Source organism: Gorilla gorilla, chromosome 3 (assembly GCF_029281585.2).
Source record: "Gorilla gorilla gorilla isolate KB3781 chromosome 3, NHGRI_mGorGor1-v2.1_pri, whole genome shotgun sequence".
Taxonomy (NCBI): domain Eukaryota; kingdom Metazoa; phylum Chordata; class Mammalia; order Primates; family Hominidae; genus Gorilla; species Gorilla gorilla.
Genome location: NC_073227.2, coordinates 62,010,572 through 62,027,181, shown reverse-complemented (window position 1 = coordinate 62,027,181; position 16,610 = coordinate 62,010,572). Strand labels below are relative to the sequence as shown.

Sequence of the window (16,610 nt, the reverse complement as noted above, 5' to 3'; positions counted from 1 at the left end):
ATTGTGTATATGTCTAAATATATGTATATATATAATGCTGTTGGAAAATTCAGACTTTTTGGAGTAAGAAAATTTGATAAGTAATGTAATTTAGGTTTTCCTTCTTCAAACAAAATATGTTCTCTCCATCTTTAACCAAGACATTCATTTCTTGGGCAAAATAAGATAAATAAAAATGGTCAGCTCATCTGATGTTAAAAATATACTATCAACTATTTTGTTATGTGAATTATAACGTCACTTTCATTACCAACATGACCTGCTACGTATAGTGACTGTAAAATCATTATTGCAGATAATAATAAAAATTTCCTTTCCACTGCAGTATGGCAGGTAGCGTAGCCTATGCTCCTTGTGGTATAGAAGAGACAACTATCAGACGTGATAATAGCACCATTTTCCTCATTGTTGTGCAGCTAGATTTTTAAACATTAATTTTATTAGTGTCTTTTGAAAGTAGAAAGCTTAATCTTTGATAATTGTAGTGGACATGCGCCTCCAGAATGTATTCATTCCACAGACTTTAATGTAGAAAAGGCAGCCAAAGGTACTAGTCCTAGAATTTTATCTTCATTAAAAAATTTAATTCACACACAATTCCCGTGGCATAAGATATATATTTTACATACATTTTACAAATGAAAAATACTGTGACCCAAAGTGGATATTAACAAGGTTAATAATAATTAACAAGGTTATTTAACAAGGTCACACAGTTAAGAAGCTAAAGATAGGTCTTGAACACAGAGTGTTTCCATACTTGTCCTTAACCACTATACTACACTACGTGGTGGAGGAGAGTAAAATGGAAATAGGAAGAGAAAAATTTATTGGTCATTTACTGTGCAGCAGGTACTACTTTACTATGTATACAGACAAACATTTGATCATTATAAATAACCTTGTGAAGTAGGAAACATTGAGCTCTTTAAAAGATAAAGAAATTGAGATCATGAAATATAAATATTTTCCTAATGTTACAAGTCGACAAATTAACAAGCTTTTTTTTTTTTTTTTGAGACAGAGTCTCACTCTGTTACCCAGACTGGTGTGCAGTGGCACAATCTCAGCTCACCACAACCTGGGTTCAAACGATTCTCCTGCCTCAATCTCCTGAGTAGATGGTATTACAGGCACCTCCTCCACACCTGGCTAATTTTTGTATTTTTAGTAGAAACAGATTGGCCAGGCTGGTCTATGTTGGCCAGGCTGGTTTCAAACTCCTGGCCTCAGGTGATCCTCCTGCCTCAGCCTCCCAAAGTGCTGGGATTACAGACGTACGCCACCGCTCCCAGCCAAACGTGAATTTTTTAAGCCCTGTAAATTAAGTATTTTATCCAAATTATATTTAAATACTTAATCAATTGCATACATTTACCATTAACCTAAGTTATAAAAGTTACTTAACATTGTCATAAATAACTGCTCATTTATTAAATGCTAATTTTATGAGGAAAGAAATTTGTCACTAGATAAGTTTCAGCACAAAACTTTAGTGAAAAGAAACAACTAACACAATTGCAATGTGTTATATTTAAGTACACACTAAGATCATAGAACCAAGTTAGCTAATGATTTGATAGACTCATTGTCAGGCTACCAAAATGTATCGATATCATGTAATCTGGACTTGACTTCTAAAATAAGCATCAAACAAAACCATAAAAAGGGCAAACTGAGATTATTCCCCCAAAATACAAATACATTATATAAGAAAAATCTTTATCATTTTTTTCTATTTAATTTTTATTGTAGGTTGAGAGGGTACATGTGCAGGTTTGTTACGGGGGTAAACTGCATGACACAGGAGTTTGGTTATTTTAGCTTAGTATGAAACAACCCAGGTAATAAACATAGTAGCCAATAGTGAGTTTTCTTATTCTTACTCTCCTTCTACCCTCCACCCTCAAGTAGGCCCCAGTGTCTATTGTTCCCTTTTATGTGTCCATATGTAATCAATGTTCAGCTCCTATTTATAAGTAAGAACATGCAGTATTTGGTTTTCTGTTCCTAAGTTAATTCACTTAGGATAATGGCCTCCAGCTTCTTCCATGTTGCTACAAAGGACATGAGTCTGTTTTTTTATGGCTGTGTAGTATTCCATGGTATACATGTATCATGTTGACTATATCCAGTCTATCACTGATGGGCATTTAGGTTGATTCCATGTCTTTGCTATTGTGAATACTGCTGTGATGAATATACATGTGCATGTATTTGTCTTTCTAGTAGAACAATTTATATTCCTGTGGAAATATGAATGGAATTTCTGGGCTGAATGGTAGTTCTGCTTTAAATTCTTTGAGAAATCTCCAACTGCTTTCCTCAATGATTGAATGAATGTACATTTCCACCAGGAGTACATAAGTATTCCCTTTTCTCTAGAACCTTGCCAGCATTTGCTAATTTTTGACTTTAATAGTAACCATTCTGACTATTAATGTGTGATGGTTTCTCATTGTGGGTTTGATTAGCATTTCTCTAATGATTAGTAATGTTGAGTATTTTTTTCCTATTCTTGTTGGTTATATGTATCTTTTCATGTCCTTTGTCCATTTTTAAATGTGGTTGTTTGTTTTTTTGCATGTTCAATTGTTTAAGTTCCTTATAGATCTTGGATATTAGACTTTGTCAGATGCATAGTTTACAAACACTTTCTTCCTTCCTTAGGTTGTCTGTTTACTCTGTTGGTAGTTTCTTTTGCCGTAAGGAACCTCTTTAATTTCCATAGGTCCCAGTTGTCATTTTTTTATTATGTTGTAATTGCTTTGGGAGTCTTCATCATAAAATCTTTGCCAGTTCCTAGTTCCATGATTGTATTTCATAATTTTTCTTCCAGGGCTTTTACAGTTTTAGGTTTCACATTTGAGTCTTTACTCCATCGTGAGTTGATTTTTGTATATGGCGACAGGAAGGTGTCCAGTTTCAGTCTTCTGCATACGGTTAGCCAGTTATTCCATCACTATTAAGTGAATAGGAAGCCCTTTCCCCATTGCTTGTTTTTGTTGACTGTGTTGAAGATCATCACACTATCTGATTTCAAACTGTACTACAAGGCTACAATAACCAAAACAGCTTACAAAACCAGACACATAAACTAATGGAACATGAGAGAGAACCCAGAAATAAAGCCACACAGCTTTATCTGTTTTGTTTGAACTCTTATATTATAAAACAACAAAAAAAATTTATCTTGAACTTTTTTGCTAATTAGTGTGTCATGAACATTTTCAGGTTTCTATGTAGGGAGATTGCCTTCATTCATTATATACCAAAACAGTAAAATCTAGGTTAAACTAAATTTAACTAAAATAAGTGAGAATGGACTGTCATATTTATTTTCTCTGTAATACCACACTCTAAATTTTATTACCACTGGATATATAAGTTTGCCTAACCTATGTGGCTGTAAGTACCTTTGAAAGGAACTACAGTACATTTATTAAGTTTTGATACATACATGGTCCTAAGATGAATGTTTAGATCCTCCTAAAACTAATATGTTGAAATTTTAACACCCAGATGATGGTATTGGGAGGTGGCGCCTTTGTGAGGTTATTAGGGATTAGCACCCTTACAAAAGAGGCCTGAGAAAACTCCCAGACTACTTCAGCCATGTGAATACACAAGCAGAAGATGGCCCTGATTAGGTACTGAATCTGCTGGTGCCTTAATTCTGGATGTCTCAGCCTCTTGAACTGTGAGAAATATTTTTTCTTTTTTTACCAACCAGAAGAAAAATACAGAACACTTCACGGATTTGTATGTCATTGCTATATAGCAGCCATGCTAATCTCTTTATTGTTCCAATGTGCTGCTGAATCTAGCACAGATTTCTGTTGTTTATAAGCCACTTGGTATTTTATATTTTTGTTACAGTAGCTCAAACTGACTTAAACACAGGGTCGATATTCAGTAAAAATTAAGATAGAAAAGAAATATGTGTGTGTGTGTGTGTGTATTTCTAATAGTTTCAAGTGTGTCCTAAAAAATGTGCCCAATGACTTATATTTAATTTGAACTGTTTCATATTTATTCCCCAAACACTGTTTATAAACACATATATTAAAAAGTAATTATTTATCTTTAAAAATTTTATTACAATGTGTACATTTCATTAAACATTCCTTTATTTTATAGTAGTTTGATAAATTTAATGGATGTGAGAATTTTCATGTTATTATTAAATTTGGAAATTTGAATTTGTTATCTATGTCCTAATTTATTCAAGGCTCTGTGCCATAGCCATTTCCTAAGGAAAATTTTCTTATGGAAGGTTGTATTTCTCAGGTGCCTCTAATGAGAAAACTCATATCATTAAATAATATAGTTTGGATGTTGTCCCTGCTCAAATCTCATGTGAAATGGAGTCTCCAATACTGGAGATGTAGCCTGGTGGGAGGGAAATGAATCATGGGGTCAGATTTCTCATGAATGATTTAATACCTTTCTCTTGGTACTGTCCTCAAAAAAGTGAGTGAGTTCTCACAAGATCTGGTTGTTTAAAGGTGTGTCACATCTCTTCTCTCTGTCTCTTTGTTCTTATTTTCACCATATGATAACACCTGCTCCCTCTTCACCTTCTGTCTAATTGTAAGATTCCTGAGGCCTCCCCATAAGCAGGTGCCATGCCACTATACTTCCTGTACGGCCCACAGAACTATGGGACAATAAAACCTCTTTCCTTTATAAATTACCCAGTCTCGGGTATTTTTTATAGCAATGTGAGAACAGCCTAATGCAGGGTGAAGTACTGCACACCTGAGAATCTGGAAGCAGCTTTGGAATTCACTAACAGGTAGAGGTTGGAAGAGTTTCGAGAGTTCAGAAGAAGAAAGGAAGATGAGGGAAAGTTTGAAACTTAAAGACTGATTAAATGATTGGGACCAAAATTCTGATAATGATACGGACAGTGAATTCTAGGCTGAAGATGTCTCAGAAGAAAATGAGAAACTTACTGGGAACTGGATAAAAGGTCACTTTGCTATACCATAGCAGAGAGCATGGGTGCATTGTGCCCATGCCCTAGGGATCTGTGGAACTTTAAACTTGAGAATGATGCGAGCGTGTCTAGCCTGCCTTATTTTGTTGTTGTTGTTCTTGTTTTATTTTGTTGTTTTAGGCTTGAAGCAGCCTGTAGACATGGTTTTAGTTTCTGTCTTCAGTGATAAGCACAAAAGAGAGATAAAGAAGAGGCTTTACTGGCCCAACCAGAAACAGAAACTCAGAACCCACGACTGTGTTCTCTCCCTGGGATACCTCTGGTTGTGGAAGAAATTTCTAAGCAGCAAAGTGTTCAAGATGCACACTGGCTACTTCTCATAGCATAATTTCAGACACAGTAGCAGAAGAATAACTTGAAGTTGGAACTTATATTTAAAAGAGAAGCAGAGCATAAATGTTTGCAAAAAAAAATGTAGCCTGGCCACATGGCATAGAAAAAAAAAGGTTTTTTTGAGAAGGAATTCGAGCAGGCTACTGAGCAACCACTTGCTAGAGAAATTTGTGTAACTAAGAAGAAGGCAAGTGCTGATAGCCAGGACAATGAGAAAAAGGCCTGGGAGGCATCTCAAATAGATCTAAGAGGCAGCCCCTCCCACCAGAAGCCCTGAGGCCTGGGAGAACAGAATGGTTTCCTGGGCCAGGTTTTGAGCCCTGCTGCCTTGCCTAGACCCAGGACACTGCTTTTGCCTCCTGGCTGCTGGAACTTCAACCCTGGTGCAAAGAGACCTATGTACAGCTTGGGATGCTGCTTCAGGGAGTGTAAGTGGTTTTAAGCCTGCAGGTGCACAAAGTGCCAAAGCTGAGGCTTGGGAACCATTGCCTAGATTTCAGCGGATATATGAAAAAGCGTGGGTGTCCAAGCAAAAGCCTGATGCAGGGGTGGAACCATCATGGAGAACCTCTACTAGGGCAGTGGGAAGCCATCATGGAGAACCACTACTAGGGCAGTGCAGAGTGTGAAGTTGGAGTCTCCACGCAGAGTCCTCACTGGGGCACTGCCTCATGATGTTGTGAGAAGAGGGCCACTGTCCTCCAGATCCCAAGAATGATATATCCACCAGCTTGCAATGTTTGCCTGGAAAAGTTGCTGGCACTCAATGCCAACCTACCAGCCTGTTAGAGCAGCCATAGGGACTGAACCCTGCAAAGTCACAGGAGTGGAGCTATCCAAAACTTTGGGAGCTCACTTTATCAAACCAGTGTGTCTTGGATGTGAGACATGATATCAAAGGAGATTATTCTGGAGCTTTAAGATTTAATGATTGTTCTACTAGGTTTTGGATTTGCATGGACCCTGTAGCCACTTTCTTTTAGTGAGCTTCTCCTTTTTGGAATGGGAATGTTTACTCAATGCTTGTACCTCCATTGTATCTTGGATGTAACTAACTTGTTTTTTGATTTTACAGGCTCATAGGTGGAAAAGACTTGCTTTGTCTCAGACAGACTTCAGACTTTGGACTTTTGAGGTAACACTAAAATGAGTTAAGACTTTGGGGGATTATTGGGAAGGCATGATGGTATTTGGAAATGTGAGAAGGGCAAGAGATTTTGGAGGGACCAAGGGCAGAAAAAATATAGTTTGAGAATTTGTCCCTGCCCAAATCTCATGTTTAAATGGAATCCCCAGTGTTGCAAGTGGGGCCTGGTGGGAAGTGATTGGATCATGGGGGAAGATTTCTCATGAATGGTTTAGTACCATTCTCTTGGCACTGTCCTCTTCATAATGAGTGAGTTCTTGCAGGATCTGATTGTTTAAAAGTGTGTGCCATCTCCCCTTTCTTCCTCTTTTCTCCTGCTTTGGTCATGTGAAGTGCCTGCTCCCCCTTAGCATTCTGCAACAATTGGAAACTTCCTGAGGCCTCCACAGAAGCAGATGCCACTAGGCTTCATGTACAGCCTGCAGAACTGTGAGCCAATTAAACATCTTTTCTTTATAAATTACCCAGTCTCAGATATTTCTTCATAGCAATGTGAGAATGGCCTAATGAAACAAATATAAGGGAAAACATAATAAGTTTGCCCAGTGTCACAACCTGGATAAGTGTGTGAGGTGGCTGAGTGTCTTAAAGCCTAAGCAGATCCCAATACTATCTTGCCTCCCAAATGTGGCAGTCTTGAACAAGCTCACACAAGATTTCTTCTCCGTTTTATAGAACTGTTTTCAGGGTTTCTACTACACATTTTATCTTCCACGTAGTTGACAGATTTAATTTCCGAAAGGCAGATCTGAAAAAAAATGATTACCCTGTTCAAAGAAAAACAGTCCAAATGCCCTAGCAAGGCAATCAGGCCCTCTCTCATCAGCCCCAGCTATACCATTTTAATCTCAGTTTGCTCCATTTTGAAGTATCACATCATGTACTTAATTACACCAACCCAGGAAGCTTGGCTTATTCTTTCCTGCCTCTTTTTTTCTTGGATATGCTAAACTTTCTTCCTGGGTTGCTCTTTTGACCTCAACCAGGCTAACGTTCTATACTATATACTTTTCAAGATCGTTTCAAGTGCCATCTTCAGCTAAACAATTATTTGACTCTCTTACTCATACCTAAATTTCTTTTACATAAAAGAATTGTTTCCCTAGACTTCTCCGTATAATTTGTGTTAAACTTGTGTATGGTATTTATTATATTGTAATTTGTTTTAAATGTGTTATCTGTCTTTCCAATTAAATTCATGCATTTTAAGGTTAGCAAATACATTTCATTATAAGCTTCATGTAATCTAAACTATTTGAATAACAAAGCAGGCATAGCTCTCTCAAATGTGTACGTCTCTCTTGATATAGTCACCACTTCACTGCTAGTTTCCGTAGACAGAAATGTTATTTAAGCTTTATGTATGTTTTTAAAGAAGTGTTTCCAGTATTAATTGTATTCATTCAATCTTGATTTAATAGGAAATAGGTTTTCTCTTATTTGCACAATATGCTCCCCTTAATTTCATTCCTTTAATGGTTAGCATTTCTTTGTTTACCTCATCTTCTCAGATTTACCATTTTAAGTAGAAAATTTCCAAAGAAAACACAATTTATTCACTTTTCATTGGTCTAAAAAATTTAAATCATTTTTGCTTTTTTTTATATGTACAAAACAAACATTTGAGAGTTACTTTTCCCTTGCCTACCAAGGAAAATACAAACTTTAGAATCAAATTCAAGAAAAGCCTGGATATGACCTATTCTTTTTTTTGAACCCAAGATAGTTTTATTGTAAAATAACATTTAGATGGCTTTCATATGTTTGAATCATGGCAGTGTTAAAAATATTTCCATGTCATCTAATTTGGTGCTTCTCAAACTATGTAAAGTAATTTTTTTTAAACTTCTATTTTGTCATGGACTGATACATTTGTAAAATACAATGAAAATAAACTATTAGAAAAAAATACTCATATGTCGATTATAAGCCTCACTATTTTATGATTAAAATAGTAGGTTGGGCAAGCATAAAATATCTCTTTTAAATGTCTATGATAGCTTACAAATGTCTACTCCTAACTATTGGATTATATACAGTAATAATAGATATTTGAATCATTACTGGGATGAGGAGTACATCTGCTTATAGGAGACCCTAAGTGGCACATAAAGGAGTTGTCATCTCTTTTGGACACTACGGAATGAATATGAACTATACAGATTGTGACAGAACACACTCCAAGCAAGGGAATCAAATTTTCCTGAAACTCAAGAAATAAAAATTACAAAATGTGTCTTGAGCCTGATAAGTAGTATAGAATGTTGACACATGGTAATAGAGAAGAGCTAGAAAGTAATCTCAAGAATGTGAATTGGGGTACGTAAGAGACGTATAAAGTTGAAAAATGAAGGGTAAGTCTGTTAAAAGATCTGCTACCTACAAAAGAAATGCCTTCCAGTGAACTCACGTGTCTTATCTCCCACTTTTTATAATCCTGCATTCCAGATTAGAGTTCTCCCTAAATCACTCTGCCTAAAGTAGTCTAGTTAAACTCAATGAATATCACACCATTTAATATAAGCGATACTTATTGCATTTTTCTGTGCTTCTTAGCCATATTTGACACCAGTAATCTTGTCCTTTTTACTTAAATTATCTTGCTGAGATTTCTGTGATGCAACATTCCCCGTGTTTCTATCTCTCTGGTACATTCTCCTTGTTTTCCCTTGTCATCTTCTCTTTATTTAAAACACATGCTGAAGTTTCTCAGCCCTCTGTAACTGGTTCTTTTCTCTTCCTACTCGTTACATTGTTCTTTACAAATGTATCTTCTTTAATCCAACAGCTACAAAGATCACCTATACATTTTAAATTTCCAAATCAACATATTTAACCATGACCACTCCCCTGAGTTCTTCACAGCCGAAGGTCTAATGGTTAACTCTACTTGGATATCTCACAGGAATCTCCAACTTAAAATGAAAAAAAAAAAAAAGGATGATTTCTAACTGCCTGTCTACTTGTCTGCACTCAAAATAAGAAAGCAAGCTAGCAAGCAAGCAAGCAAACAAACAAACAATATTCTTCCCCCCCTGCACACACACACACACACACATAGACTTAGAAAATTATTTTAGCCTTAGGCATGTCTCTCTGTTATATTCTTCTTATAAACTATCTAGGACACACATAAATATAACTTCTCCAGGAAAGCCTTCCTGTTCCACAAAAAAATTAATAAAAGTCAGAGATACCAGACCATGCCTAAGGAAAAAGAAATCACACTCTTAGATTTATACTAATATACTAGACTTTCTGAATTCAACTCCCATATGCTTTTGATTAATTCTTATATCATGAAACATCATAAGAAACAGGAAAAAGAAGACTGAAGTGGCATGGGGAGGAGGAAAAGGGGGGCAGGAATGTGAGGAAGAGGCAGAAAAGTAGATGGAGCAAAAGAGAAGGAAAAATCAAGAGAAAGACAAAAAAAAAAGAAGATACTGTCATTTGCATGTACATGAAATTCTGAATACTGCCATGTGGCCATTCTAAGGCAGATACTATTCCCATTTTACAGATGAACAAACTAAGGCATAAATATGCTAAGTATCATGTACAAGGTAAAGTATTAAAATGGCAAAGTCAAAAATTAAGAATTGTCAAAATTTCTAAGGTTACAAAGGTACAATTTGTATGCACTCTTACTAGCCTATAATTATTTCTACTGTTTTCTGAGGACATTTGTTATTTTTACTATTAGAAGAATTAGGGAATTATTGAATACTTTATTTTATTCATAAGAAATATTTAAAAAGCTTTTGAGAGTTTTACCAAAAAAAAAAAAAAAAAACAATAGGAGAAAGAGAGCTCTCGAGGTCAGGTTACTTGAAGAAAAGATTGAAGAAAATAGAATGAGATGATATTGGAAACATTTACCATTTATCAACGCAGGCTCTTAGAGTTCTCGCATGCTCTTGAAACATTGACTTATCAGCAGATAAGCTTCTGACATTTTACAAGAAAGAAATGAGAACAGCAGGCAGCAACTGGAAATGATTCATTGTTATATTTTTAAAATTTATTTTTCCTACAATCTCATATTTTTAATGTCCCAACAAATACTTGAAAATGGTATTTAACAATTATTTTAAATCTGCTCTCCATTTTGTTATCCATGATTAGTTATTTTAATCATTCATGGGAACTAACTAAATGAGCTAAATAAATATTCCCATTTGCTTTATGAAAATCTTATTAAAATTGTCAGCAGAATATGACTGTCTATTAATGAATTATACACTAACACAAAGTTAAATTATATGTATTTGTTTTCAGGATAAGCTGGGGAGAATTTGAACATTTGGTAAAATGGGTCGAGAGAATGTCTTTTTATGTGAATGTATGAACAAATATTCTAACAATAATTTGATTTGATGTAGAAAATCATAAACTTTATTTTCATATATTATACTCCTCCATCTCAAAACTATCACTACTGAACATGAATGCTGTGTCAAATTCACATATTTCTTGAACAGAAGTGCACTTATTCAACACATATTGTTTAAACACTTTCTCTGTGTTAAACATTGCTGTTAATGCTGAAGATACAAGTGTGTAAAACAAACAAACAATCTGATATTTTTGTGCTTATATACTAAGGGTAGGTCAAATAATGAACTAAAGAAAGAAAGAAAAATAAATAGTAGTTTAGTTGGCAATAAGTCTAGTAAAGAAATAAAACAAGGAAGCATAATAAAAAATGTTGGCTAGCTTTGCTCTCTTAGTAGTCAGGAAAAGCCTCCAGGAAATGTTAACAGTTAAGACCTAAAGAAAAGCATTGACTAGTTTTGAGGAGCAAAGATATTATCTGCCAGGATTTAACAGGCTAGTTCTTGTTGTTAGTAGGGGATATATTGAAAGTGATAAAGACACAAGTAGGAGGAAGATTCAGGAGTGCTAGAAGTAGAAGGGTTGATATATTTTGAAGCTATTGCCAAGAAGATGGATTGTATGTGAGGTGTGAGATTAAAAGACAAGTCATGATTTCTCCAAGTGTTTGGCCTGAGCTATTTGAAGGATGTAGTTGCCACTTATTGGCTTAAGTAGCTCTGTGGAAGATGTTTGGGAGAAGACCAAGTGGTCAGTTTTAGAGATGTTAAGTTTGATATGCCTGGTAAACATCCAGATAGCTCAATAGATTAAATCGATATATAGATATGTAGATTTACAGTCCAAGGAAAATAATAGGTTACAGTATATATTTATGAGACATCACTAGGAAGTTTTTTTTAAATTATGGAACTCAATAAAGTAAATTATTGTAGAGGAGGAGAAGTTGTGATGACTCAGTTCTTGAAAGTCCATTCCTAAAAGTCAGTTGAAGAATCAGCAATAAGGAAAGGGAAAAGCCAATGAAGTTGGTTAAAAAAAATGTATATTCTCCTGGAACTCAAATAACAAATGCTAGTTAAGGAGGAGGCGATTAACAGTGGAAAATGTTGTTGATATACCCAGTAAGATAAGACGTAAGAATAGGCCTCTGCATTTAGCAAAGTATTTGCCGTGCCTCACTGGTGACCTCAGTAAGTTCAGATTCTGAGAACTGATGGAAGCGAGTGCCCAAATGAATTGGGACTAGGATACAGTGAGAAGAGGCAAATGAAAGCTGACAATATGAATACCTAAGGAAAGTAATGAGAGAAATGGGCAAAAACTAGAGATGACAGCAGAGGCAAGAGAAAGCTTTTTTATTTGTTAGGCGCGCGTGCGTGTGTGTGTGTGTGTGTATGTGTGTAATTAAGTTAAAGAACATAATAAATATATTTTCTTTCATCCTAGGACTTTTCTAAAAATTTTTATCTCATGAATATTTTGAGTCTATACTTTGTCCATTTTAAAGTTTGAGTAATAGACATAAAACAAAGTTTCTGTTAGAACATACATTACTAAGATAATACATCTCATTTAAGATATTTGATAAATATTATATCTATCCTAAGCATTATAACAAATCATGTCAAAGAATAATTAAATATTAAGAAGTCAAATTTAAATTCTTAGCAAGTTATCAAAAGGCTCAGCATTTGTTGTTATATTTTATGTACATTACTTTCTCCAAATGATTATTAAAAATAAAATAATAATAATAATTTTGTCCATATTATGGTCAAAGCGTTATTCTAAGCATGTAACATATATTATCCCTACTCTACTAGAAGTTTCCAAAGTAACATTTATTAACTTTATTGATATGATTTTATTAACCCATATTCTAAATAAGGGTCTTGGGGATGAGCAATTCAGTGACTTTCTTAATCCTTGATAGACACAAATGATGTAACAGGGATTGAGTCCAGATATGCTTAATTCCAAAGTACATGGTATGTAAATTGTACCACTTTACAGCATAGTAAGTATTGAAAGACGGGCACTAAGTTATAAGCAACATTTCTTTTGTACACTGGGTAGAGCCAGGTACAATGAAGGGCACTTAATATGATCTTACTATAAAGTTGTTAATTTGTCTAAGAAAAATAACATCAGGAATAATAATAATAATAAATAAATCAGTCTTTTTTATGTTTACAAATTCAAAATGTTAGAAATTACTAAGCAAAAAAAAATTAATCTAGAAGACTTTTTTCTCTGAAGTGTCTCACCACTATTATGAAACAGTTTATCAATTTACAAACTAAAACAAGACACAGCAAGATCCACTTCTACTCAGACATCAAAGATTTGAATGCAGTAAATTGCACATTATATAGGGCTGATTGTGCAATAAAGGATTATGAGCTATCCAGTGTTAATCCTCTATTTAGCCTGCTAAGTTTCTATAAAGATCTGCCACTTGAGATGCAAATGTCAGGACTCTCATAGTTCAAACATGAGACTCCCAGGCAAAATTGCAAAATTCTTATCTCTGAATAATGAATATTTAAATTTCATTTCTTCTAAATGTTTAATTTTTTCACAATTTAATTAACACGTAAAAATATAAAAATCCCTGTCTTACCTTCAAATAAAATATGAATAAGAAAAAATTTAAATGTGTAAGGCAAATAATTAGGAACCCATTGGCGTGTGTGTGTGTGTGTGTGTGTGTAATTAAGTAAAAGAACATTTAAACATCATGAGTTTTTCATTACTTTAAGGTGGATTGCCTGTCAGGGTCTATACACATGTCAGAAAGGACACAATAACCAGTGTCATTTTAGAATCGTAGTCTTTGGAAATCCTTGACTTATTTGATTTTCATTCCATTTGTTGCACTGTGTCCTTGAATTTAACTGTGTTTTTTCTTGTGAGATTTGTGTTTTTCATAGTGGAATATTATAAACATTAGCAACTTCTGAAGAGTAATTTTATTTTTTTATTTTTCTTATGATATTTAAATATAAAATATTTGTGTAATATATTTAAATATTAAATATTTTGTATGATATTTAAAAATCTCAAAGCTTCACCTTGATACTAAAATAAAAGTAAATTATAGAAGTCCTGAAATAAATATATCAAAATTCTATTTTGTATGATATATACTCATCGCTTATATATGGCCTCAGTAGAACTATAGAAAAAGCATATGATTTAAAACTGTACAGAAATGGTTTTAGATCTTTTAAGTTCAATTCATGACCTGTGTGCACTAATAAAAGGTCTTAATCTTTCTTTTCCATCTATGAATTAAAGTTAATATAACTCAATTTATAAACTGCTCATAGTGTTATAATTACTGAATAAGAAATTATATATTATGTACTTGGCAATTATTAAAGAAAGGACTAAACAGCTTCTTTTTTCCTTTTTTCTAAAGACCTAGCTAGAACATGGAAAAACAGAATGATTGATTGCATTTTATTTTTAGAACACAGCAACAAAAACGTATTCAATATTTTTGTAAGACAAGATCAAGCTCTATTTTATTACGTGTACAAATATGCCTTTCTCATATTAAGTTAATAGTACTTTTCAAATTTATTAAAAACTGAAAATGCTTGGAATATTATTTATGCATATATTTATCTAAAATATAAACATATATTTATAATTTAGTTTTCTAACCTAAGAAGAGTATATTTTCTCATTCCTTAGTGCAACACCTGTGAATATGGATTTGGATGAGTAACATTTCAAAACATTATTTTCATGAACTTAAATAGTGTTTTTGAAGCAAGTAAACTTTCATAAAAAGTGAGGTAGTCACTTTTTAAGAAAAATAATAAAATCAATTCAAAATAATGCTTAAACGATTAAATTTTTTCAGACATATTACATGTTACTTCTAACAACTACTGTGGCTTTTGCTTACTATTTTCTATAGAAACTAATCAAACTCTATGATAATTTGTATATACAATGAAGTACACGAAGACAAAAACCTGGAGACATTTTACATGTAGGAAAATAGGTTGAGCATTTGTAATTTTACCTGTGGACAATGGTCAATGACAGCATAAAATTCACAGACCAATGACAGAACCTCATTATTATCTACCATTTAATTAATTTAAATTGAGTATGAGAGATGCATTGAACATCTTCTATTAAAACAATGCATAAAGTATGCATCCTGTTCACCACAAAATTAAGGTAAAAGTCAGAAATGTATTTCAGAACAGTCGTGTTAGAATTTAATCAAGCAATCAATAATATTTGGGGCAGAGAAGAAACACTTAAACAAACAAACAAATAAATAAATAAATAAACTCACCTTATCCAGAATACATATCTGTTTCCTTGTTTGAGCATCAAGTATTTCAATCTCAAAGTGAGTCGTTTTTGAATGTTTGACTGCTGGAGTTGGTCTTAGAGGGCCCGCTGAGAGTACAAGTTTTGACAAAAAGTGAAAATTTCTCATATCATCCTTCAGTATGAACCGTGTAGCTCTTTGGGAAAGTAATGCTCTCTTGCGTTCCGAAGCGAGGGACTTGTGCCTTTTGAACATTGTGTGAACTAAGAGGAGGGTCTGTCATGTCAAAAGTAGAAAATTGCAAGTGTGTTCCTTTTGCATCAGTTAAATACTGCTGGAGAACCTTTGAAAGGTCAAATGGTATGCCATTCCAAGAGTTCAGTTTTATTTAGCAGGCTTGAAAACAGTGACTGATCTTATTTCTATATATAACACGCTATTGTGATTTGCTGTGTAGAGTATTACTTTACCAGCAATTGAATGATTTCTTGCTTTCTCCTTTTATCTCTGCTTTGTAATATGACTACTCTTATCTGAAATTCCAAAGCAAGAATAGACAGAACATTTTCATTATCTCTGAGTTCTGGATGCACTAATCTTCAAACACACACACACATTTGCATTGAGACGTATTTAACATTAGCAAAGTGCTATCTTAAAGTTAAATTTTTAAAAGTCCTAGTACATTACTATGTAACATTTAAAAAATCCTGTCTAAGGTAAAGAGAAGTGGCATATATATGTTTATATATGTTTTATATATAAATATATGTGCATGTGCATGTAAAGCATTCTAAAGTGAAAAATTTATTTTTGTCAGTACTAATTACAAATCCCAACGAACTTAAAATAACTGTTACACAATATAAAATGATGAATTCTTCACTTCATATAAACATTGAAAAGATAGCAAACTATGAGATTAGAATTTGATAGAGAACAATTTTGTAACCTGGGGAAAAAGAAGTAAACATTATTTTAACATTGTGTATCTTTGGAAATCTGTTGAACTGATATACAAAATCTGTAGTCAGCATCACATTTTCCACAACACTATGTTATGGAAAATACAGATAGCCTCAGAATGAAAAATGAAATCTGAAAAACATCCTGGCAAAAGAGCTTTTAGAAAAACTCCTAGTCCTCTGAGATATGTAAATCTGATGAAGAAATAACTGAAAAAAAAATCCAAAACATATTATCACTGATTCAAAATGATATTAAAGGAAAATATTCTGGAATGTGATTTTCAATGAAAACATACAAATAAAATGACACAAAATATATAGGGGAGGAAACCTGTTATCTACCTGAGGCTAATCTTTACTTTTATAAACAACTAAAACAATGTATTCATTTTTTATTTTATTATACATTATGCCCTAGAGATTCACTTTACACTCTTCAGTTATTATGTTGACACTTAATATTTTATATTACATTACATTCAATATTTTATATTTTCAAAAATATAAATGATAGGGATA

General features: G+C 33.6%; 1 protein-coding gene across 7 annotated transcripts in view; it reads right to left on the bottom strand.

Annotated features, from left to right (window-relative positions):
- TECRL (trans-2,3-enoyl-CoA reductase like) overlaps positions 1-15,592 on the bottom strand; it is a 136,506-nt gene extending 120,914 nt beyond the window's left edge. For 6 of the 7 annotated variants that reach the window (XM_055384209.2, XM_031010257.3, XM_019025107.3 and 3 more), the window contains exon 1: positions 15,145-15,592. In XM_055384209.2, coding sequence (XP_055240184.1) covers positions 15,145-15,378 — 234 coding nt within the window. In that variant the 5' untranslated portion in view covers positions 15,379-15,592. The remainder of the gene's footprint in view (positions 1-15,144) is intronic. The other variant, XM_055384207.2, reaches the window with a different exon arrangement.
- Positions 15,593-16,610: the final 1,018 nt, after the last annotated feature.